Source organism: Anser brachyrhynchus, assembly GCF_964034855.1.
Source record: "Anser brachyrhynchus genome assembly, chromosome: 3".
Lineage (NCBI taxonomy): Eukaryota > Metazoa > Chordata > Aves > Anseriformes > Anatidae > Anser > Anser brachyrhynchus.
In genome coordinates, this window is record NC_137696.1 from 16,770,390 (window position 1) to 16,796,391 (window position 26,002).

At 43.7% G+C, this 26,002-nt stretch overlaps 1 protein-coding gene across 3 annotated transcripts; it reads right to left on the reverse strand.

The window, feature by feature from the left end:
- Window positions 1-506: 506 nt before the first annotated feature.
- Window positions 507-22,701, reverse strand: B3GNT2 (UDP-GlcNAc:betaGal beta-1,3-N-acetylglucosaminyltransferase 2). 3 transcript variants are annotated; one of them, XM_080585599.1, is made up of 2 exons: window positions 22,391-22,701; window positions 507-2,962 (listed from the first exon to the last, which is right to left on the reverse strand). In XM_080585599.1, exon 2 carries the CDS (start codon window positions 2,951-2,953, stop codon window positions 1,760-1,762), a length of 1,194 nt encoding a protein of 397 aa, XP_080441725.1. In that variant the 5' UTR covers window positions 2,954-2,962; window positions 22,391-22,701; the 3' UTR covers window positions 507-1,759. The 3 variants fall into 3 exon arrangements, with proteins under 3 accessions (XP_080441725.1, XP_080441726.1, XP_080441727.1); XM_080585600.1 differs by lacking the exon at window positions 22,391-22,701 and adding an exon at window positions 22,006-22,162; XM_080585601.1 differs by lacking the exon at window positions 22,391-22,701 and adding an exon at window positions 20,832-21,041.
- Window positions 22,702-26,002: the final 3,301 nt, after the last annotated feature.

Consider the following 26,002-nt stretch of genomic DNA (forward strand, 5'->3'; position numbering starts at 1 on the left):
AAACCTCATGGCACAATACCAGAGTGCAGTCCGTCTGTCTGTCCCGGGGTTGGCAGAAGTGAGAGGTGTAAGACCAGAAAAACTTACCCCTCAACCAGGCAACAACAAGAAAATCCCACATCAAGATAAGGAAGGAGCAAGAAAACAGGTCGAGAAACCCGAAGAGGTACAGTTACCGAGTTACTTTAAACAGAAACTAAACTGTAAGCCATCCGAGGTACTCCTCAGCTCCTTTCATGGGAGGAATGGCATTGCCATACGGGCAATGATTTTTGCATGTACTGTTTTTCCTAGGGCACCTGATGTTCCCTTACCCTTGCAAGAGCTGCCATCCCTTGCAGCATCCAACAAATCCATCCACAAGTGCAGCAACATTTTCTTGATAATACCCAAGTGTTAAAGCTGCTGAATTAAGCCTCCTAACTCCCCAAATGTGTTACTGAATGCTACCGAGTGTGATTGCACTAGGCCAACACTGCATCTCAAATGAAGCATTACAAGAAATATTTAAATCACATTTTATTTTTCAAATTCAAAAATAACAATTAGCTTTATTTAACATGTTACACATCTCACAGGTTTAAAATATCATGCTCTATTTAAATATCTGAGTGACAACACTATACAAATAAAATGTTACACAAAATATATTTAAGAAAATGTTTTGGTCTTCCATCTGAACAATAAATAGACAGGCACTTCTACATATACAAAGGAAGCAATCACTATTTAGAATAGCTCTTATAAGCAAGATGTGGAAATACAGAAGAAAATCTGAACTTTGAGAACATGTTTAACTCTAGATGAGACATCATGCAACTTCAAAGTTTGTTTCAAAATCCAAACCTCTCAGGAAACGCAATCCTAGACTCACTACTGCTTTACAGGAGATCCAAACTGTGCTCTCACAAGCAATGTGCAATTTCAGTTATTTTTATCAAATCAGCTACCTGATCACTTTTAGTGCCAAAACAGAAATCAAGGACTGACCAGAGTAGCTTTTCACATAAATACCATGAGTTACAAGTCAGCTTTACCTTACGTGTAAAGCTCAGGGTGGGCAGCAGCAGAACTGTACCTACTGCCCAGCCCCAAACAAAATCTGCTCTGCCTTTCCCTTATATGTTCAGCTCTTTTATGGGGTGTTTGGAACATTACGCTCTTTTCATGTTAAAAAAGACAAAACACCAAAAAACACATTATCTAATAAAAGAGTAAGTCCTTCAGACACAGGCACACTTTGCACAAAAGGAGAAAATACTGCTTGGGGTGCATAAAGACTGAAAACTGTAAGTTAAAAAATCAAGTCTCGTGTTTCATACTTAAAGCAAAACTACATTCCCCCAATTTGTGAGTTGTTCATTTACAGTGGTTTCCACACAGCCCCACACAAACACTACTCAAGGAAAAAAAAAATTATCTTCCACCATCACAATTAATGAAAGATGCTCTGTAGTATGCAATCACTGCTTCCAATACAGGTAACCTATCACTGGCAGGCAAGCCACATCCTTCAAGTCCTTTTTAAAATTTAGATAGATACTGAGACATAATAACCACCAGTACAGTGGAAAAATCAGGACCAAGTCTTGGTGCCATCCCCTCTGACTTTAGTATTATTGTCACTTTCAAAGGTACAGGAAGAAATTTCCAGAGAAAATTTGAAAAGAACTATTAAACAGAGCTTCAATGGTTCACCAAGAAAGTCAGACCCAAACCTGGAAAGTTATGTGTATTTAAGACACTTATGCACATTACTTTAGCAATTTAAGTGTGGATCTTGCAAGCGTGTCCAAATCTTAATCATTTCTTGAGGTTTTCTGCTATGCACTAACATCAAGTTTGTGTAAGAACATATGTTATTTCTGTATTTCTCTTCAATGTCAAATGTTTTGAAACCTTTGTGTTTTTCCGGAGCCAGCCCAAGCTTCTGAAGGCACATTCCAGTATAAACGTCATCAATAGGATACAGGAGTACCTGGTCGGACGCATTATTCAGTCTTAATGCCAGATCACCAGAGTACAGAAACCCACCGCCTCCTGCGTACGGAGGATACGAACCTTCATAAACACTTTCTGGGATGTAGTACTTCAATTTCTTTTCCCTGTGAGGTCCAGCATCTTTGATCACATCACCTATGAATAAGTCTTTGGCTTTGTCCTTTGATAAGCTCTTCAAGTAATCCAGGATCTGATGGGTATTCACAAAAACATCGTCATCGCCCTTAAAAATAAACTGGACATCTGCGCAACTGCTGCTGACCCACTTGAGAAACAGCACCTCTTTCAGAGTTAAATTGAAGAAAGTGTCTCTGTAGTTCCAGAGCAGAATGTCTTGGTGGGTTTCACTCTCAAATTTTATCATGTCTGAAAGGTCAGGAAAATTATCCTCTGGTGGGGTCTGCCCAAGGAGGAAGACCCTTCTGACTGTTATATCTCCTGATTCTATTTCCTTGCCCCAGGATTCCCTAATTGCTTGCCTTCTATCAAAGTGTGGTATAAGTGACTTAATAGCCAGCAGCAGGAAAGGTTTATGTTTGCACTTGTTTGGCTGATCCATTACTAATGAGTAATTTCTACATCTCAAATAAAGCAGGAAGTCTTTGAATCTTTCTGGCAAGTTTGCAAAGTCACTAACCTCTGAAGTCACCCACGGGTCAGGGTCACAGGAACTGAGAACACTCGCGTTAGAAATTAAGTTCTCTTCCACAGTCATATTGGAAAGCAAAGTCAGAATCGGGTTGTACAGCAGCTCGAGCTTCTGTTGCTGCTTGTTCCAATAAGCTTTGTGAGGAGTGTACTTCCTCCAGAATTTGCTGCGTGGTATAATAACACGGCCTTTTGCATTCTTCTCTTGGCTGCCGCTTTTGGAGACTTCCACAATCACATAGATAAAAATGTTTACCATCATCAGAATTCCCAGCAGCTTTAATCTTCTGCGTCCAACACTCATTTCTCATATCTGGAAAGAGAAAACAACAGATTTTTAGCTTTCTTCCTATCAAGTTCTTGATTTCATAAAAATGCAGCTACTTTCAGATGAAGAACAAGCGAGATGGCAGCCTGAAGACAGAGGTCACCTATACACAACAAAAGCAAAACCTCATCTACCTCTAATACAAGCACACCTGCAGCTAGTCAGGGTTTGGGGTTCCACAGGCTAACAAAACGCTGGTAAGAAGGTAAAGATTTCCACTTCCTAATTAGGAATTTTACATGGCATTTTACAGTGTCTAGATTATCAAGCACATTTTGATCCTCACTTAAGTCTCCTTGAATTTTTTGACTGTACAGTAATTAGAACCTCACCCCTCAGCTTGGCAAAGGCAGGCAGAGAAACTTTTTTTTGCAAGCAAGGTGAGCTTAAGGGTACAGAATGAATTGCTGTACAATAAGGTCAGTTATTTTTAAAATAAGTTCCAAGCCTTTATACTTGTATTTTTGTACCTTCCAACTACAGAATAGGCAGAGCTGAATTTTAAAGCATACAGTTTGTTTCTAGCCATTTCACTTGGCCGCTCCTTGGGAGAGAGGCTGACAAAACTGACCAGCTGCATTGCTGCTATTCACATCTCTGCAGACAGAGGATACAATGAATTTTGAATTTTTTCTTGAACTGGAAAAGAGTGTGAATGGCAGCAGAAAATGAAGTGCAATTATTTCTAGGAAAGAAAAAGCAACTGAAGAGAAATTAAATAAGCAGAGGTTTCTGATACATGTAAGACCAGGAATAATAGCAAGTGTTGTAGCTCGTGGTTGTAGCAAAAGCTATATGGAAATATGTCTCCACTTCTTACTGAGAGCGCAAATGGACCAAGCCCTCTCTCTTCCACAGTTGTCAGAATGGAAGGTGTACCATGAAGCAACCCCAAAACCATGTTCCTCTACAGTAACACTTATCCAGCTGTTTACCAGCCTAGAGGGCTACAGAACCAATGTACAAGCTACATGAAAACTCAAACGAACCATTCTAAATTTGGATATCAGACTAGAAAGTAACTCGGGACGAGTAAGAGTTAGACTACATTTCAGGTGTATAGAGAACTATGTCAAAGCAGTTTTCATTTGCCTGAAGTACAATTACAGCAAGACCATAAAAAAATGAAATAAAGAACACAAGCCCAGTTGTAAATGGTAGCTCAGAAGGCAGAGCAATAGCAGTCAGGAAGGTATACTTGATAACGTGTGCACAATGTGCTTCTCTTCACCTTTTACTTACTCCCACATCACCAGAGACCTGGGCTATAGTGACCCTTGGTCTCTCCTGGTTTTAAGTCTTCTACTCCTCAGCAAGCCAAACACAACTTTCAGTAAGACAGCAGCAGGTAAATCAGTGATCCTTTTTTATTTCGCCACTGAATTGTCACTAAATCCAAAGGGAGAGTATTACTGAATTTAAATATTAAAAAAAAGGCAAAACCAAAAAACCCTCCTAGAAAGCAGGAATTGTCCAGAGAAAAATCCCTATTCTTCCTTCATTTGATCTCCTGTAGCATCTGCATATCCATCTTCAGATATGCTCTTGTGGGCTAACATTAACTACTTTCTTTAATGTCCTCCTCTCAACCAGTTGTGAAGCCTGCTGTTCAAAGTTTAGTTTTCTTCCATACCTCAAAGACACACAAACATATTTATGGTCAGTGCCATCATTTAAGCCAAACAGCTGAACGGTCAGAAAGCAGTGGCAGCCTCAACTAAAACCAGAGACCATCATCTACTATTTTTCTCCTCTTCCCATTCAGTACACACACACGTACTGGAGAAGCAGCTGCCTGCATTTCCTACCACTCCATGCAGCTCAGCGTGCGTATCAGTGCTCATTTACCTTGTCCTTAGGTGTTCCTATAGCACCCCTCGCTAGAAAAACAAGTGACGTAGTACTTTACCTGTGATCCCTTTACTCCATGGACAACAGGGTGAGAAGCTCCCCCAGAAATAGCAAACACACACAGGACTGTCAAGAGCTCAGTCAGAGCCTGATTTTCCAGAATATGTAGCGCTGTGCAGCTGATCTGGTCACAGCCCCCAGCTACTAAGCTCCGTGCGTTCAACGCTTTTGCAATTCATCTTCTGGGTGCTTGAGCTGAGATTGTTCAGAACACCACTTGCACAGACTATTTCAGCAATGTAACAAAACCCTTTACATCTCAAAGTCTTTAGGGTAAGTATTCAGATTATGTAACTACAAGATCTTCTTTCATTTTCCTTTTTTCACTTGTAGCCCTGCAGAAAATGGGACGTGGATCCTACACGGAAAAAATCTCCATTAGTTAGACTTGGTTGTATGTTTCATCAGAACGAACACCAGTCTAGCAAGATCAGCGTAGCTCCATCAAATAATGCACTGTAAGTGCTGCCAGTCCCACATATGAGCACACTTCCAGTATCAGTCTCGTTTTATAAAAGTTACCAAATAATGCTGATTAATATTTCTGAGAAAAGATAGGTAACATTCAGTATCAATACGAGAAAGACTTAAGTTATGTAAGACTTGATCATCTATCGACAATTTTGCAAAACAGCATTCTGTTCTGTAATTAAGCTGTCTACACGAGGTTTTTTTTTAATAGATGCATTCAAATAATATACATATTATGAATACTAAGCCAAGAATAAAGGCTACCCACAAAAAGGGACAAAAAGTGCTTTGTTAAAAAGGTGTTCTTCTAAAAAAGAAAAAAAACATAACACCAAAGAGGGGTTGTGCTAAACCCTAGCTCATAGCAGCAGATTGACTTCTTGAACTGAAAGCAATAGAATGAACAGAACTATTTCTGTCGATAAAGATGGAATCTCAAAGTCCACCGTTAGTATAAGCTTCTATCATCATATCTCAAGATATGAGTGATAAGGGAATGCCCATTAGACAATTTCATATCAAGGGAATAGGATTTATCACAATATACAATATTACAGTCCTCATCATAATGGGAGAGGTAGCTTTTTTTTGTATTGTTGTTGGTGCTTTTCATTTTTCAGCCTGTGTCTCAAGGCAGTTCTCTGTTCCTCATCTGCTTTGCTGACGCTGCAGTGGCTGACTGAAGCACCAGCGCAGGGGAGGTGCTGTGCTCCGGGCAGCCTGCTAAGGAGCAGCATCGTGGAGCACAGGACAGCGCCCATTTCCGACTCACGGCTTAGCGGCAGCCATCTGGACAGATCACAAGATATTTTCCTATTCCAGTAATAGCTTCTATCACCATTTGTATTACAAAATTTCCAGCTGCCTTTCCTTTGACTGATGAGAATGGGAGATCTCTTAAGGAAGCCAAAAACAAACTAGAAGGGATTCAGTTCATACTTAAATCCATCCAACAAAACTGATGCAAGAACTCATTGAAGAACCAAGATGAGCAGCACAAAGCAACACTACTTGAAAAATTCCTGCTGCTTTTTGTCTTAAAAAATAGGAAATGCTCCTGCACATAGCTCACTAACATAAAAAGTAAAATGAGCAAATCCTATGTATCAGTAAAGCAAATCACAGTACAGAACCTTAGGAACAAGAAGCCCTACAAAACCTTGTTCCAGCTTTGGCTAGGAAGGTGAAAAAACACCTACTTTCAACGGTGACCTGACTTACGGGTTTTCAGTGTCTGCTTCCCACTTCTCAGCTACAGCGATCTGAAGACAGCTCTAGCAATCAGCTCAAGTTTGTACAACTCCCCACACTTCTGCTTACACAACTTCCAGCTGCACAGCTGTGTGTCACTGCCACTGCACACAAAGTCCATTTGTTCACCGCCCTTAGAAAGCAACCACGTGACGAGAAAAATGGGTTAACGTTAACCATACTTGGGATGAATCAAGGGCCCGCTACAAAGACAGTATTTGGGGAGATTTATTCTGCATAAATGGGGGGGGGGGGGATTTGCCTTCTCCAGCTCTACTCCGCTGCAGTCAAACTAAGGTACTGATGGAAGGAAATTTGCAGAGCCACAAGGGAGCACTGGGATCAAGAGGTGGATGAAAAAGTGGAATGTGGGAAGAAAGCAGCACCACTGTGGGACCAGGCAGTGATGCACACACCCAGGAATTACACAAGACACTTTCCTGGAGGCAAGCATTCTGACAAACAGCGCCATGATACCCCGTGACAAAAGGGTCAAGTCTGGAGGAAGCCACACTTAAGGTCGAAACAAGTCTATCAAAGTGCATGCTACGGCCCCACGTGATTCATCAGTTTGACAGTCTCACACTGGACTTAGGATCCTACAGATGAGTTCTGATGAGCCCTACTAGTACAGCACCCTGTTTTCTGTAATGACCTCATGCAGTTAACATGTGAAACACATGAAGACAGTTTTAAACCCTGATAGCAAGACATCGCTACGGACAAAAACAAGCCAAGACCTCTACTGAGGTCTGGCTGTAGGAAACAAAAAAGGTATGAGGAAGAGAGGCAGGTGTTGCCAAAACAATCATCTCTAGGATAAAGACAATGAAGCCCAACGGACTCGGAGGGTGCACTAACTGGTCCTAACTAACACACACCTGTACCTGCAGACACATAACTAACACACACCTAGGTGCAACCCCATATAATCCATCCAAATTCTGAAGCGTTGGAACGTGCTTCCACGTCCAGATGTTGTCCTACTTCAAGGCACGACAGGAAGGTGCTCTGTTGGGAATGCCATCATAACCAAGGACATGGCCACAAGAAACCAAGCGGCAAAGGGGAACATTTTGACAGCCGATCCTAACAATTTTACCAGTGAAGCAAGCAACTCTAAGAAGTTTTCGTGAGAAGTCAGACCAAGCATGTACCTAACTTAGTTCATTCTGCATACACCCAACAAAACACCCACTGACTGTTAAAAATAACAGATAAGTAGCTCATCCTCTGGTAACTGAGATACCATACGTCAGCTCCAGGAACGCCACTTTCAGAATGAGTAGAACTTTCTTTTATTACAAGTTTCTTATTAGCAACCCTTGTATTGAAGCGCCCTATGTTCAAACACAAAATACTGACCCTGTTTGCTGATTATTACTGATGTTTAAGTTGCTGAGCAGTGCAGCATCCTACTAAGATGCCCCACTGCTGTACGCTGAAGCTTCCTTGGCAGCTCTCTACAGACTGTATCGTCACACTCTGTACAGAAATGAGCACCCATCCCAAGTTCCCCCTTGCAATGGCATTAAGAGCACAATTGTAACAGGAAATAGAAGAACAGGCATTCAGAAGGGAGCTACAGGAGTGAAAGCAATCCCATGCACCTTAACACTGACAGAAACGTGAAAGTCGTCGTCTTGTTCTGAAGTAGCGAAGCCCACAATAAATTATGCAAGTGGACAGACTGCTGGTGACTACTTAAATTTTAACCCCTAAAAAAAGTATTACTGTTATTATTGAAAGCGAGCTCCATCATCTCTTTCAAATAAAGAGCTAAGTTTTATTAAACACACCACTGAGCACAATGCAAAACAACACCGCGCTGCAAGCAGCTCCAAGTCAGCAGGTAGGTTCACACAGCACAACCTTGAACCACGCAAGGACGTTGGCTTGCTTTCAAGAGGCAACGTAGTCTGTTGTTGTGCAGTGATCTGCACTCAGCTCCACAACACAGCACAAGAATACCCACAAACTCTTCCAGTAAGATAAAGAAATTTCAGTATTCCTGTTTATTGCATAAGAAAGGAAAAGTTCTGGGGAGCATAAGACACCAGCCATTTTCAAGGCTGTAGTTCCATTTTAAAAAAATGTAGTTTTTCTAGATGTACTGAACATCGATTTCTTGACTCCAAGACCGGTTGTCTGCTATTAAAACATTCTTCCTTGATGCTTTTACTTACAAGTAATATTTATTGATCTCAAGTCTTGACACGAACGCTCAACAGCCACAGAAGCAAGCTGTGACTATCAGTGAGCCATCTTGACAGCAGTGTATCACCCAGGTTTGTGGCTCAGCAAACCACCCAAAGCAGAACCACCTTAAATAAGCTTGAATATTTAGCACAGACAATTAACAACTCCCCTGGGAAAGGAAGCCCAGAACAGCATGATATGGACTACCTCCGGCGGTGTCAACACCTTCCCACACTGCACAAGCATTCCTGCATTGGCAACAAGCTCCTAGATGAAATCAAACCTAGGCTCGCTCACATTGACTCCAGAGAGAAAATCAATGCGTGTAACCAGACTGCCTGCCTCTACCCTCACCTCTAACAGCAGTCCCAGGCTGTGGATCCAGGCGCAGCTGAAGCAACCAAACCACCTGAGCCCTCCTTCGGCTGGACACTCCCTCCTCCTCCCTGTCCCCAACAGCTCAGGCCCAATCCCTCCCTCGCAGCGGCTCCACCAGGCCCCTCTGTAGGTCAGTTCATATCACTAACCCTGCAGAAAACTAAGTGAGGGAAATAGCAGGTGTGCTTGCTAACTAAAACAGCTCTCAGGAAGGTTTGATAAGCATCAGAGCAACGCAGTGTGCTTTCGCTGTAGAAGAGAAAAAGAGCAGAGAGATCTCCCCTCTTCGGCAGGGATAACTGACAACACACCAGTAATGCCTTGGTCTTGGATCCGTAATCCTTGCCGCCCTTTAACGAGAGGCTAGCTAGCATCGTATCAGCAACATTACGTGCCCTGGTGCCAGCAGCCATATAATGCCAGTCTTTGAGCAGATCATGCAGAGACAGGGTAAAACATCTAATTTTTTTCTTCTTTGAGTCTGACAGAAGCCATGACCTTTACCTGTAAATACCTGTATTTTCTACCGAGGACAGGAGTTACACTGTATTTCCTAAGTGGGCTGAGTAACCTGCATGCATTATTTGACTGCCATACCCAAGCATTAAAAGTCCATTTGTTTACCAAGGCTGACAAAGGAGAGATTAATCCTTGCTACCTGCAGGCACTACACCTACCGCTCTACCGGTTCAGGATCAGACTGTAAGGAATTTGTTAAAACAAAGCTGAAATTCAATTACCTAAAAACCTCCACCTTTCTGAAAGCTCTTTGCAGAGATGAGCTGTAACTGGGGCCATGCAGACTTAGATCTCAACACGTGGCTTCATTTTGAAGCCTGATATCCTTTGTAGTAGGTGTGCACGCAGTAACTCCTCATAGTGCTAGCAACAGTGCACCCAATAGCAGCACTGCTGCTCTGAAGATAATGATACTAAAACACTCCATTTAATTAAACACATCACGAGCTATGCACAGTCTCTCTACCCACTTGGGAGAGGCATGTGTCCTTTAATACCTCGGTTCTACTCAGTGAGTCAAAAGCAGTCACGGAGTGACCAACAACAGCCTGAGAACATACAGGAGAGGTTAAGATCCCTGACCTGTTACAAAAGAAGTCTGCGCCCTGTCCAACTTTAAGAACTTGAACACTATTTGTTTTTCTAACTACACACAATCGTATCACTTTTTCCTCTCAGAACTTCGCACAAGCCCACTTTTACACAATGGTAATTAAGAACATCTTAAGAACTGGCACATATTCAACAGATACTGGTATTCTGCTTCTGGAGAAGCACATTGCAGGGGCTACTGCTGAGTAACACTCAACGTTTTCTGTGTTCTTCCAACGCCACAGTCAGCCTGAAGCAATGTCCCAGCTTGGGGAAGTGTGCTGGGTCTGGCTGGGATGGGCTGCTGCAGGGAAAGTTAACTCCATCCCAGACAGACCCAGCAGAGGAAGTTAACAAAACAACACATTACACACAAAAAGAAATTTAGAGCAGTTTGTGTTACTTTCATCAATTTCAACATGTTTTGAACTTTCAGCATGTTATTTAGTTTTTCGAGAAGGTCAGTCCTCCCACATTTCAGCACCAAGAGTCACCAGCACAACATGGGTATGGAATTTCACGATTCAAGTAACTAAAAAGGCCACGGAAGGATGTGCTTGTAATTTCCCTAAACACAGCTCGAGGCATGAAGAACTGTAAACAGTCTGAGTAAAAGCCAACCTAACTCCACGTTCTGCTTCCATTCTGTTTCCCACTAGCTATCTTCAGCACAGTTCCAACATTTTCCTCAAAAAATAAAGGTCACACCACACTAGGCCAGTGAGGCATTTCTCTAGTAATACTCACCTGGTTTGCTGCAGCAAGGTATTTGAGTACGTTCTGGGCCAGGAACTGCATGCGAACCACATTTAATTACTGTTAGTGAAGCTAATCTCACTTTTTCCACTTACTCTTTGAACCCATTTATATTTTCAACCTTTGTGAACTTTACTGGCAATGAATTCCTCGATTCTTCATACAGCAAGAACTTGGAATGTCTTGATTTTGAATTACCAGACAAAAGGGGAACTCTGTGCAAGTATAATAGAAATTTTTCCATTATTCCCCCTATCTGCTCTATAGCTGGCGTGGCAAGCGTAAATTTTCATCTGCCTTCAGTTTCTTCTTTGCCAAGGTGAAAAGTTCTAGTCTTTTTCTTTCTAGCAATCTTTTGCACTGCTGTGTATCCTTGTCATTCCTCCCTGCTTCTGCTAAGTCATTTTGGATATGGCAACAAAGAAAGCATTTACTAACTGAAGCTCACATAAGTATTTGTGAAGTCTCTTTTTAGAGCCATATCAATGGTGTTTAGTAAAGGCTCAAGCCAGATATTATACGCAGTCTTGCTAATCATCATAAGGGAAGAGAATTACTTGAAAAACAGCCACAAAATTTAAAAAATAACTTTCCCACACACATCTGAGCACATTCCCATTAGCTTAGGAAGCTTTTTAATTTATGGCAGGTAGGGTGATGCTGAATTGATCAAAGACTTCAGATTTTGTTATTTTTGCTTTCCAGGAAAGACATCATTGTCTTGTGACCTACATAAAGTTACATCACCTCAATTCATTTTCTAGCACCCACAAGTTATCAGTATTTATTATTTATTTTGGCTGTCAGGTAAAAAGTTTAAGTGGACCTGAAGCCTTAATATTAATAACAGGTTACTCCCAGACCATGATATGAGGGAATGACACATTCTGTGCACAGAACCACAGGCAGTTTAATCAGCTTTGTGCTACGCTTTAAGGTTAGCAAGGGGACTCCCTTCCCAGACTGAGTCTCCCTCCCTCTTTCCTGAGATGGACCGATGAAAACAAGTAGTCTGCATGAACAAAAATTCATCTGAAACTGCCAGGATTGTTAGGTGCTTGCCTGTTTTCTAATGAAGCACACATTTTTGTGCTCCTCTCCTGCTCAGCTCACCCTCTGCCACAGAAGTGCTGCCTCCTTGTAAATCACTGCTTTCCACCCTGCTAACCCCCACCCATGCACTCAGCCAGCTCACAAAATAAGCTCACAGTAGCTATGACAAACTTGGGCCCTCTCCAGCCCTACCACAGATTTATCTTACCAGTTGCAAACTTAGCTGGCACGCCACCTTTTCAAGTCTGAAACTGGTTCAGAAGAATTGAAGCTTCAGTTCCCTCATCCTTCATAAAAGAAAACTACCTCCAAACCTCAAGCTTCAGAGCTACCCTAGGCATAGGGACAAAGCTCTTCACTGTCCCTCTTCTTCTGGTATTGCTTTTAAGTAAAACCTCTTAGCTTCACAGGTAGAATTTAAGTTCTAAATTGCATATCCTACGAATTACAAAGAAACCTCCTGCAGCAGCAACAACACTGCAGCTACCTACAGACTTCAGGAAATAACTGCACTGTTCATTCTCAATTCATCTGGCAGGTTACATTTGCAATCACAGGGGAAAAAAGCTTGGATCCATCTTCTAAAAATAAGCTGAACAAACATATGTCTGCAAACAGATGGGTGAAAATCCCTCATTTCCAACTGACTTGCTAAAAAATGGGAAGAGAAATAAACTGTTGCAACTTCCCCACACAAAGATCTCACTCCATGTGGCAAGCATTTAATCCTGTATCCTACAGATATGCTCTCTTTTTATTTTTTCCTTCAGTGCTTGATAAACTTAAGGAAGACAAGCCGGTCTAATGATCATGTACTATTCAGTCCAACGGTAATTTAACAAGCTTGGAAAGAAGCCTTTAGGATATTGTAATGTAGCACTCACAAGGCCCATTTTTTCAGTCATCCAAGCTAGGCCCACATACTTTTTGCAACAATCCGAACTTTTGCCATCAGCCAAGGAAAAACTACAGCAAAAAGGAAATATCTTTCTGAGCTCTGACTGACTTTACTGGGCACTAATGCTATATTCTGTACTTGAACAGCTACCTTCCCCTTCGTTCTTATAGCAGCTACTGGATTATGAAGGTGACATTCCAAAAAGCCTCTCTGCATTATGTCTTGTATTACATTTCCTGTGGTGGATCAAACACAGCAATAAAGGAATAGCCTCAAAGAGTATGTAAGGTAGAAATTACCACCACTGCTATATTTGCTACTTCATAATTAAAATTATTTTATAAAACATATGAAGGTTATTATACAACATGCAGATAAACGCAAGAGAATCTAACTTTAAAGTTATGTTTTATAGAATTTTAAAAGCGCCAGTACAAAAAACACATGGCATTTTCTCTAAATACCATCTAGAATTGTTAATCACAGCCCAGTTTTGTGACCCTCAGCTTGCTTACAGAATAGATCATACAATTTGAACTACAGATTAGGCAAAAGTTTTTCTCCACACAGGCTGATAGTGCCTATGATCTAGCACTGTGTACATACACAGAAAATGGCTTTATTATGTTAGCCTTGCCATTTTGTTCATTTCAAGTATTCCATTCAGCTACTTGCAAAAAAAATGTGCAATGACGAGAGAAGGAAGGCACGAGGATGATAAAGTCATCCTGTGCCCCATGAGCTACTGCTCTGAAAGTAAAGAATGCAAGACTCCACTTGCAGCCCCTCAAACCTCATCCAAGTCACAACCACAAGCAAGTAGGGAAAGCATGTCCCAACAAAGCACCTCTACCCCGCAAGCCAGTCGGGACCACGTTCCATCATCAGGTCTCACCCAGACAACAAACCACCCGAGCGAAGACTCAGTCTGCATGAGATAAGAGCGCCAGCACACACGCTGTCACTGGAATCGTGTCATCATTGAAGCCAATTCCCCCAGCGGCAGTGCAGACAGACCCTGCAGCTACCTCAGGGGATCTGTGAGCACTACCAACATTGACGTGTCTCAGACTACCACTTCCTAAATTCAGCAGGTTTCTTCTCTGCCAGGTCTCACTTCTCGAAGCCATCATCAGATAACACAGCATTTAAAGACTTCGCTCAAAGCTGTTATGCTAAGACAAAACTCAGGAAGTTAACTTGTCAGAAGTTGCTACCAAAAGGTGGGGAAATCCCTACTACATTAGGATTTGTAAAAGCGTAATGAGAATCCAAAACTCCCTACCATCCGACTCAACTGCTGTCCCGAGACTACTGGTGTCAGCTTCCGACTGCAGTAAAGAGACTGAACAGTCTTTTCATTACTGCTAAAGAGGATGTCCTGTTATGAAAACCTCAAAGTTTGAAGGACTAAGTTATACTGTAAGCATGTTTTCTGTCACCATTCTGAGTAGCTCCTGCTGCTTCCTTCTCTCTAGCACCACAAGCAGAGCAGAAGTTACCAGGTGGTCAGCTTTAAGATACATCAATCAAACAGCACCTATGAAACAGAAGTTTTATTAACTTCATATTCCTGCTTGGAAGTATTGCAGCAACATCCACGAAGTCTGGATCAAGTTTTCTTTGTAAGGTAATTCAGGACTACAATGAAAACATTTAAAACTTCTTTAAGGACAGTTTCTGTGAAATTCCTGTCTGACAGAATCCTTACAGGGGAGATACCACAAGATCTCCAGTACCTCACTCTGAACACGTCCAACCCTGTATCAAACCAAGTCACAATACATTTAACTGTAAAGGGATTTACTTCTTACTCCTTTTTAAATTAGAAAGCCTATTACCAGTAAATCACTCAGAGAAGCCCCAACCAGTCAATATTTGAGGATATTACAGACATCTCTTATAAAAAAAAAGGTCTGGTTTTAGTTTAAAGATGATATTTAAAGATCGTGTACCTGTTGAATTCAGTGCAAGTTAAAATTGCATTTAATGCAATCAAAATTAAATCCTTGAATCGGCTGAATGATCAATTCATACTTGAATTGATTCCAATGTCCCTGTAGGAGATGAAGGTACACGAAAGAAAAGCCTTCTGTTCATATTTAAAAGTTTTCCATAAACTCAGGCTTAGCCTATATTCCACTTTTTCTATTGGTATAAACTATTAGTTTGGGCATACAACGGGGGTTTAAAAAAGCAATAGCACTCCACAGGTATACCACAGCTACATAAGGCAATTTAACCTACAGCCGTGTCTCTGCAAATTAGTGCACTGGTGTATCGTGCCGGTATTACCATTCCGCGCTAGCATGCATAGCCACACTAAACATCTGTGCACGTTTTCTTAACCATGCATCCAAAATACAGTGACAAAAAAATAGGGGAGTTGCTGTTAAGTAGTAAAAACAGTTTTTTTATTAATTGACATTTCACACTGACAGCCTTGGGGAAGGTCTCAACTTGCTATAAAAATACTCAAGCTTAATACCTCAGTATTTGAGGGCCCACGGCAGGGAGAGCGACCTGTTTTTCCCAGGCCAGTACACAAAAATCACATGCCGTTCTAAGGTCAGTTCAAGCTTTAGAGTTATGCCATTGTGACGTTTGTTAGGAATGAGCCAGAGCTGTCTGCTTCTGATTTATGAACTTCAGTTTTTAAAATACCTTTGAGTATTTTCATCTTGGATGAACAGTAAATCTTACAGAATCCAGAAAAGAACTGAATGGCAACAGAAGTATTTCTCAGAAGAAAATTATCATTCATCACTTCACTTTCAAGTGGCGTATAGTTCCATGGCAGTTTAAAGCAGTGTCAGTCAAGGCTGACAAATTCCTGTTATTTATTCCTTCCACTATAAACTGCACAGTCCCATCCCACCTTTGCACAGATCTGTCTGGGGTGAGCCAGCTCCGGGCACTGAAGAGGCCGACAAAGAACCTCGCAATATAGCAGCAATTGCTTTTCACCTGGTTCATATCACCAGCCAGACCCGCTCACCACCGTGCCACATGCAGTAACAGCACAGGAGAAGAGGGAAGACCCTCACAGCCAATCCCATTTTTTAATCTGCATAAGCTTTCAGGGAACAGCACGTTGCTGCTGCAGTCTGCTCCTGCTGATCTTGCTGCCACCTTCACCAGCCAGGCAAGTACCAGCCCCGGCCCGCCAGAAGCCACCAGCCTTTGGGCTGCCTCAACTGTACCACGGCCCGACGGGGCTCGAGTCTCTGGCACTTTTCATAACACCATCAGTTGGTTCGCTCTTCAACTAGCACAGCCACCACTACTTGTGCTGTGGTCTGGTACCTGTTAGTGGGGTTAACTCAACTCGAGCAGCATCTTCCCGTAACGACTGGAAAGCTATGGAAGGGTGTAACAAGCCACCTTCCTACCACAGTCAGCACAGGGATTGGTGCTGGTCATGGTACGAGAGAACAAAGGGGTAACAGTGCAAACCTGACTGTTGCTTTTAGTGAATAATTAAAAAGAAAGTCTGTTGGACTGGCTGTCTTACCTCATACTTTTATGCTGTATTAGTAAAAAAAAATTTAAAAATGTATTTCGTCTACCCATTGAAGAAGCAAATAACCATAATATCCACAAACAAGCCAATTCATCTCCTCAGAATCTCCACCAGCTTTATCTTATAACCAGTAATTAATACTGCCTAAACCATATTCCAACAACCTTCACATCCACATACACAGCATTCGCTATTTAATCAACTAACAAACCCATCCCTTAAGCACTGTATTTCAGGTTATCAAAGATCTTATTCTACCTTCTTGCCCATGTTAGACTGTCAGACATAAGTCACGCTAATAAAAAAGCAAGAAAACTGTAACTGTGTACATCAAATTCAGCTACTGGCCCCAGACCATTCCACTTCTCATTAAGAGAAAGAGACGCTGGTTTCAATTCACTTTCCACGAGTTGCTGCACTTGCAGCCAGCAGCTGGGTGAGGGGACACGCAGCAGTGACAGTAAGCTTCCCATCATCTCAGGTCACGTACCCCAGCCAAAGCAAACGCTATGCAGTTACTCAATCCAGTGTCAGTTCAAACCAAATCCATAACGCAAATATAATAGTCAGAATTTCTGGATCTGCCTCTCAATTTACAGTACTGAACTAAATTAATGTTAAAGAATGCAAATACATGGAAGGTATTTTTTTTCGCCTTTCTTTGGTTTAGGATTGAAGTGTAAATACCAAAAACACAGAAAAAGGTTTTAATCTTTCTGATTCATTCAACATTGAAAAAAAAACAGTGGAGTTGTGAAGTGGGGAAGTTTTCTTCCTTCAGACTTGTAGAAAGAGAAATATTAATCTCATTCTAACATATCAAGTTTAAGGAAAAGGGAACAAAATTTTCCCACACTTTTAGGCAGCTAAGGATGCATACAGTACCTAGAGGCTTTTGCAAAAAGACCTTTAAGCAGGTTAAGCAATTAACTCCCGTTCTTTTAATTCCCACTGATACCAGTAGTAGGTAAGCACCTAACCTGATTAGAGACTTCTAAATCCAAGCAGGAATTTCTCCTGTACCTGGTGCCTGCAAACCAATACAAAACTACCCACTGCAATTGAGAGTGGTTTGTGTAATCAACTTCAGGCTGTTTTGTATGTCTTATTTTTACCCAAAAGCAAATCAACAGTTGGCAGTAATGTTCTCCATCCCAAGGACAGCCTTTCACAACTATTCTAACATTTAAATGTATGCTTAAAAAAAATCATTACCCAAGTAAGGTGAAACAGCACTAAATCTGCGAGACAAACTGACATTCAGCAAGCTGTGCTCCTTATACCGAATCAAGAAATCCCAGCCTTTCCCAGATTTGCATAGCTCTCTGTATTACATTACGCATAACCCTGAAGACAAGCAAACAGAAAGGTTATTTCTCAACCCCACCGGTTCCTCAATTCAGTTCACCACACAGCTGCACAAACAGCTACACCCGCACGACAACAGGAGCACTGCTCTCGCCGCTGCTATGGCTCCCAAAACCCACCGGCTGCCTCAGAGGCCTCACCTCCACTCGTGGCCAGGCCAGTCTCACGGCTTTCCTCCCCCAAAAGGGGAAAGCTCATTCTCCCTGCGGCTGCGAGGCCGCCGAGCTGGCCCAGAGCAGCTGGAGAAGGATGCGAGCAGCAGGAAACCCGGCGCAGGCTGAGCGGCAGCCTGGGGCAGGAAGCCTTGACGGGGCACGTAGCTTTCGATACCATGCTGCTCGTGAACATTTCCTACAAACCTGCACATCCTCCGGTGCTTCGTCACCAATGAGAGTTCATCTTTTATGGAAATAGATTGAAGTGAGTCATCCGCCCAAAAAATGCAGATTTCTTGCTTGTTTGATTTAGATAGCTGGCTTGTGATTTGTGTCATTTGTCAATCCACTCGCAGAGTAACTCTTCTGTGAGCTTAACATGAAGCAGCTGTTAAATTTCAGAAGTTATTTACAAAGAGGAACAAAACTAGCTCAAAGATTATGTTTTTCAGCACTTGCTATTTTATCTGAAACAACAAAACTTTCTTAACTGCTGATGAAATCAGTTGATCAATTCTCCTTTAAAAATCTCAGCACCACACCCATCACACACTGGGATTCGTTTCCTTACTTAAATGCTAATTGCTTCTCCTGAAGCACCAACTCAGTGACTTTCTTGTACAGTTCATCGCAAGACATTTTAATGGTCCAGTCTTTTCCTTCTGTTTTACATGACCTGCAGACTTGCTGAGGACTGCATACTCAGCTTTTACATCCAAAAATGCCCAATGAAATCAGCGAAAAAGAAGAGAAATGCAGGATCAAGCTCAATGTGCCTGTCAGTTCTTCCTGTGTAAAAAGAACAAAACCATGCTGCTATCTGACCAGATCCGAGATAGCTGTCCTTCAGCTTTCACTTAGCAACGTGCTCGCTTTGTGCTGAAGTAATGGGAAGAGCCTGTGTTTTACTATTTCAACTTCATCTTTTCTTGGTTATTTTTTGCTGTTTTAAGCACATAGGAATTGCACAACGCAACTGTAAAATAGCAGCAGACCGATAAAAACATCTAAAGACACACTTGCGAGGTCAGACCATTGCATAACAGGCAGATTAAATTACTAATTTTTGTTAACTGCACTCACAGCAACAAATTCTTCTGTGCGAAGCGCTTGTCTGAATATAGCCTACGACAGTACAAACATCAAATACTAATCCCGTGCTCTCTCATGCTCAAAACCATAATGACCACACCTTCTTCCTAAATTAACTGTTAACATTTCAGTTAAAAGTGTTATTTCACAAACAACCACTAGGGATTAAAATCAGGTATACTTGAAAAAAATGTTAAAGTTGCAATCTGTAAAGCACCTGATATCTGCTCGCTTCAAAATTAGTTACGCGCTTCTACTATATAGAAAGAGAAAAGATGATAAATATACATACTGGGAAGAGATCCCCAACCAGCAACACAGGAGAGAAACAGTTTCAAGCTTTTGGAAGCTGATCAACTCTAGCAGCCTTCCAGAAACATGAAAACGGAACTTGTTAAAAGCCTCATTATTTTATTCAAATACTTTTTTTTTCCTCCCCATACTCAGTGCTTGCTACAAAGATACACTGATAAAACTAAATAAAACAGATTATTAAAACTTTGTTGCCACAATGAGCATATTCCTGACTTTTTTTTTTGGCCTATTCTTGATAAGTTTTAGAAGTATACACTTCAAGAAGCTTCAAGCGTATGACAAACCTAAAAGAAGCCTACCAAGCTCTACCCATTTACAGCACGAACACTTCACCTAAAAAAAAAAAGATAAGAAACAAATGTGATTTCTACAGCAGGAGGCATAGCCAAATCCAGTAAAAATACCGACCTGGAATGTCATTCCTTGATGCACTCCAACAGAGCCGCTCACGCACTTTCCACTGAACCCCAGAAGCATGGCAGCGAGCCCCACTACAAAACCAGCTGCACCAGGTGGCAGTAAAATGATAATTATTGAGGACCTAGGCCTTGGCAATCACAGCCGAGGAGCCTTTAAGTCACGCTCCAATCCAGCCGTTCTCCCCCCTTTCACAGCGTAACTTACTCATGCAGAGAACGACATCTATTTGTCAGCACGGAATACAAAAACACCTTATCCACTTTCTCATTTTTCAAAGCCTTTTGGAGGAATCACTCCTTTGATACCAATGCATCAACTCCCTCAGCAGCATCTTCATTACCCCGAAGCATTTTTTAAAAAGTTAGGAGGAGCCTGCAGGTAATAATAACCAAATTTTTGATTACCAGCAACATCCAGTTTGTTAGGAACAACGTCTAGGGAGACTGGTGAGCAGTACCTATTACTAGACAGGGCACAAGAGGGTTAGCTAGCACTCCCAGTCACCAAATGCATGACCTTCAAAACAAGTTCCTTCAGCAGTGTTACCTTGCAGCTGTACCTCGTTTTCCTCCATTTTCTACTTCTATTTATAGTATATGGGGACCAGAAACAAACAAAAATCCAAGCGAAACCAGTCTTCACATGACAAAATTACTCAAAACAAGTTCTAATTATTGATCACTTTATGCAGTGTTTGTTGCTTCCTTCCATCTGAAGGACAGCATTGCAACATTGCAGGGAGAAAACCACAGGTTCTGAGAGAACAGCTGAATCTGGGTTTCCTTTAAGCAAAAAGGATTTTGATTCCAACCAAATATATTTTCAAGTTATATTTTCAAGTATTAAAAAATATAGAGGGGATGAATTGAAATGCAGATATTTTGTTACTTCACAAAGAGTCCATTCTCTTTTCAAGTTGTTCGCTGCCCCCAGAAAAACAACTGAAAACAATACCTGGAGAAGCTGAACTGGAAAAGCTGATGCTCTGTTTCGTTCGCTCCACGCACCCGGCAATAATTCAGCGCTAATTCAGCTCCTCTGGTGGTTTCAACAGACGTTAGGCTGGGTCACTGAGGTGATGAGGTGGCTGGTCCCACCAGCCAGCCCCTGGGTTTATCACCTCAACAAAGCCACGACTGAGGGCACCATGAACCTGCGTGTCATCTCCCCCCACCCCACCCCACCCCACCCGCACACACCCCTCCGTGACAGCATCCAAACCTGACGCAAAAGCGGAACTGCGGGAACACAAAACCGTTTTAAGCAACTTCAAGAGAGAAGTAAAACCGAGCCTGTCCCTCGTTAACACAGGAGGAATAATCAACCAGAAATTTCCTCAAAGGAGAGCACTATAATCATGCTTCCTCAAGAACTTTCAGACTATATACTTAGCATGTAATTTTACGCATACATCCTTCCACATCCTGATTAAACTCTTCTGTGCCCAAAGTTTAAAAAAAAAAAACAGGAAAAAACAGTTAAGTAAACTCTTGACTTGCATAGTTAAACTAAACAGGGCTGTTTAATAATCAACTCCGACAGCACAGAGCATTTTGGGAGGTCAGACTAAAGGGTTACTCAAGTAACTTTCACCACAAATTTTTCCAGGATGACTAATGAATTGTGAGCTGCAGTTTGGCCACAATCGCAGTGAGTAACCTGAAGTCCCCTCCTGACACGGTACAGTATGTCTCTGTAAGTTTTAAAGGACTGAAAAGCATCATCACATGAAGCAACATATATTTTTCCAACCAACTCGAGTTAAAAACTGGCATTTACCCTCCTTTCCCTATCCAGACAGGTTCACCCAAGCCCAAACATTTGCGCTTCAAAATCAACCACCTCCTCAGCACCGGGGCTGCGGCCAAAATAAAGCTTAACGATTAACCTCCTGGGGCACAGCCTGCTGGCAAGGTGCCCCCTACCCCCGAGGAAACCCGAGGGGAGCTGCTGTGGCCCCGCATCCTCTCCTCCAGCCCGGGAGGGATTGCAGCAGCAGCCGGCACTGCGGTAACTCAACGCCTCGGGTTTTTTCACCTCAGGTTTTGCGCTGCGAGAGCTCTAGGCTTCAGCATCTCCTCCCCTACATCGAAATAAAAAGAAAAAGGCAAAGCGACGACGCACGTACGGTGACTGAAGCCTGCTGCGCTGGCCCGACCTCACCCATGCCAGGAGGCTGCGCGGCCGGCCGCCTCCTCGCCGGGCTGCTGCTGCAACATGTGCCCGTGCGCGCCGGGGGAGAGGAGGCTTCGTGGCCGCGTGCTTTAACCCCACCCTCAGCGCCTGTCACCTCCCCCAGAAAAAAAAAAAAAAAGGGAAAAAAAAAAAGAAAAAAAATCCTAAATAAATACACACGGCTCCATCCGCCCCCCCCTCCACACATACACACACCGTCAGCCTCCACACAAACAAGCACGGGGGCGGGGAGGTGAACGTGAAATAAATATATATATATATTTAATTTCTTTTCTCGCTTCCCTCAGCAGCCCCCCCGCGGCCGCTCCCGCACCCACCTCGCCAGGCTGCTGCCGCGGGGCTCCGCCGGGGCTGCGCCTGCCGCCACCTCCACCATCGCTTCCCCCGGCTCCCCCGCAGGCTGGGCTCCCGCCGCCGGCTCGAAAGGGGCCGGGAACGGGAGAAAAAGAAGGGGAAAAAAGGGGAAGAAAAAAAAAAAAGAGCCCCAAAGAGCGAATTTTAAGGGGGGGGGAGTGCTTGGGGCTCTGAGGTAGAGCCGCGCGCGCACCCGCGTTCCCGCCCGCCCGCGGCGCGCGCCGCGCACCAACCGCCCCAACCGCCGCCGCGCGAGCCCCCTCACGCGCCGCGGGGCGTGGCCGGGCGGCAAAGGGCCCGCCCCGCCCCTGCTCAAGCCCCGCCCCCGCTCAAGCCCCGCCCCCGGCTGGCAGGCGCCTCAGCGGATTGACTGGGGAGGGCGAGCCGTGGGGCCCGTGGGGAGGGGGGCGCTGAGCCCACTCCTCTCCTCCGCCCCCCCCCCGCCCTCCCCGGTTGTTTTTGTGGTTGGCGGAGCTCCGTGCCGGCCGCTGGTGTGCGGGAGGGTAGGGGAGAGGAGGGCTGGCAGCGCCCCCTCGGTTGGGTCCTTTCCGAGCAGGGCACAGCCTCCTTGTTACCGCTCTCCCGCTCTCCCCTACCGCCCCTCGGCTTGCAGGGGGCTCGGCAGCCTCACGGAAGATCCATCCCCTCGCCATCCATCCATCACGGAGCCCAGCACAGCTGCCCAGTCCCGCCGCCATGGCGCCCGCCCGCCACGTTTCCCCCCCTCCGACGCCATGATCCCCCTCGACGCCTTTCTGATGTTAACAATTATAACAATAAAAAAGAAATGAGACAGGAAAATCAATGTCCCCGGGTGCCCCCAAACCATCAAGACATCAGCACTGTCAGCACGGGAGGGAGGTGTCACCGGCTCCCCCCGCTGCAGGTCGGTGCCCACCTCAGGCGCCATTTTGAGGTGCAGGGAGGTGAACACGTTTCTGCCTCACAAAGGCAGGTTTCACCTCCTTCCCTCCTTCATACAGCAATAAAAACAGGTTTTCTGAGGTAGATACCTACTCTGAAGAATTTCTCTGAGCGGCCGCCTCTACACTCGAGGGCTGCTGATTATGGCTACAAAACATCGTTGTGACAATATTTATTCCTTCCTTCTTTTTTCCACACAGCATCGAGCAAAAAACAACACTTCCCCCCAGCCACGCTGGAAAGTGCTGTCACACATCACGTTTTTCAGTAGGTTTCTACTTTTTTAAAACAAGAAGGAAGTTGGCTCAGTTTTAGGTGATGGTCCACAAAGCTTCTGTCAGATTTCAGCTGGAAGAAGAAAGGGACCAATTTAGGTTATCAGTGCTTCCCTTAGTAAGGAAGTTTCTGAGTTTCAAATTTTGGAAATTTGCCCTGTAGAGCTGATACTAATCATGCATGACTCACTCACTCTTTAGTAACCCTCTTTTTTTGTTGTTGTTGCTTGCTTACTTGCAAAGTTGATGAGACTACAAATCCTAGCCGAGCAGCCCTATTTAAACAAACTAGAGAAATCTCTGAGACCCAGGATGCTCACTGAAACAAAACATAAAAATATACGCTGTTACAACAAGGAGCACAGTCTTCAGTCTTGTCATGGCCAGATCAACAGCAATTAGCAGACCGACTTACAGTTCCCTAGGACTGTGATCCTCACATCTTTTTGTCCTATACAGGAAGAAAATGAACACGTGCCATTTTTGTTTCTCTGTTAAGCACCTGCATTCTCAAGACAGTTGAAGGAGAGACCCAACCAAAGCAATGTCACCTCGCACAGTCATTTAAAAATTGCCTTCACTGCAAAGCAGGAATCTCCACAAAATTACACATTTATGCTCTTCCATTTTACAGTGCTCGCTTTCACCAAGACTGGGTAGCTGATGTGCACAGCCACAGCCACAACTGGTTTGGTAAGCAACACGAGTATCCACAGTACATACCAAGCTCCCCATACTCCGTGTCATGAAGCGTTGGAGGCCATAGAAGACCTGCAGCAAGTTTCCTGAAGCGGTCCTAAGACTGCCCCAAAATCTTATTCAGGAGAAAGAAAGGGCCGTTCCCATCCATGACACATTCAGAGGGACAATGCATATTTCATTCCTCTTCAAATATTTATATATGTACTTCACGTTTCACTAAAGTTGTCCTTACTATCAAAGTAGAAAGATTACAGAAGAGGGATGAATTACCCTAAACTGGCAAGCATTTTTGTCTATTAACTAATACAAGGCTTGAAAGGAGAATTAAGTATCTGGCCACCAGTAGCTAGGCTCCATTGCAAAGGACATTTCATAACACTGTACTTCAAGATCAATTAAAAAAAAAAAGGGGGGGAAAACAAAAGTGAAATAGAAGTGTTCTGCATAACACTGGGTGCTAAGGAGCCTGGAAAAAAAAAAAAACATTAAAGCTGCAGAGTTTGGACCTTGAATGATGGTGTAATGGATGGCCTGCTGTCCGGGGGAAAGACACTTCTCCCTCCTCCCGGCCCCACACCCACAACTGTGCCTGCTCCTCTGCAATCGCGCTGACTTGACTGGTCATGGGGCTGCGTTGTGAAACCTTAAGGAGGAGGAAGGGTGTTTTAATCCAAATACATTCCCTGATCCAATTCACATCGCCACTGAGCACAGCATGTCGTCAAACTACTACCTAACTGCCCTATCTCTGCTGTGCTCGGGGCAGCTGTACCCTAAAAACTTCAGTGGGGAGTAAGGCAGGAGCTTGATTTCCAGCTCCACTCCCCTGAGTTTAGGCAGTGTGACCTTCCCTGTATCTGCACATCATGCAGGGCAAAGTGTTAAATTTGGGGAGGTTTCTTACCTGGCACTGGCAATTAAACAGTCCCACCAGGAGTAAGAGTGAGTGCAATGCCAGGCTGCAGGGCTTCAACCCAAATCTCCTCTGTCAGTCATCAGGTTTAATGAAGTCGCGTTATCACAAAACAATCCCTCTGAGCAATTCTCCCCTACATCCTCCCTTCAGGCTTCACCCCCCTGCCCCAAGTGCTCTTGTTGGGGCAAGGACACATCCCTGTATGTCCCTCACCCCACTGGGTGAGCACTGTGGCTAGCGCAAGCTAACTGACAGTGCCGTCAGGAGAAGACAAATCCACCTGATGCCCTGCCATCCTGTGTCATGACCTGATACAACCTCAGACATGAATTAATGGGAACCAGTTGCTAACAGCACCTAGGCACGCTGTTCCCAGGCTCGCTGTTGTTGTTGTTGCTTTAAACAAACCATAGGCAGCTTGGCAGGGCCTGCTGGGGAAGAGGATTTTATATCCAGTTGTTGAGGCAGGTAGCGGAGTGGCAGAGTGATGAGTAACCTTATAAAATACACTTTTTAAAGCATTGGTGATGGAGTAGACACTAATGACACCTGCCAGTGTAACTGTCAGGGAGCACAGTCCCCGGGCCACCTCCAGCATGCACGGTAGGATGGAACAAGACGTGATGGACTGCTTGAAACACAGTCCCAGCACAATCTCTCCTGGATGGCTGGTTGTGCCTGGGTGAAAATAAGGAAGCCCTGAAAAAAAATTGATATTAAAATTGTTCTGAGGTTTGCTTCATGAGAAAGGAAGCAGA

What these genes read in the sequence shown, in the direction of transcription:
- B3GNT2 (XM_080585599.1), bottom strand. Translation starts at nt 2,953, where the DNA reads ATGAGTGTTGGACGCAGAAGATTAAAGCTGCTGGGAATTCTGATGATG.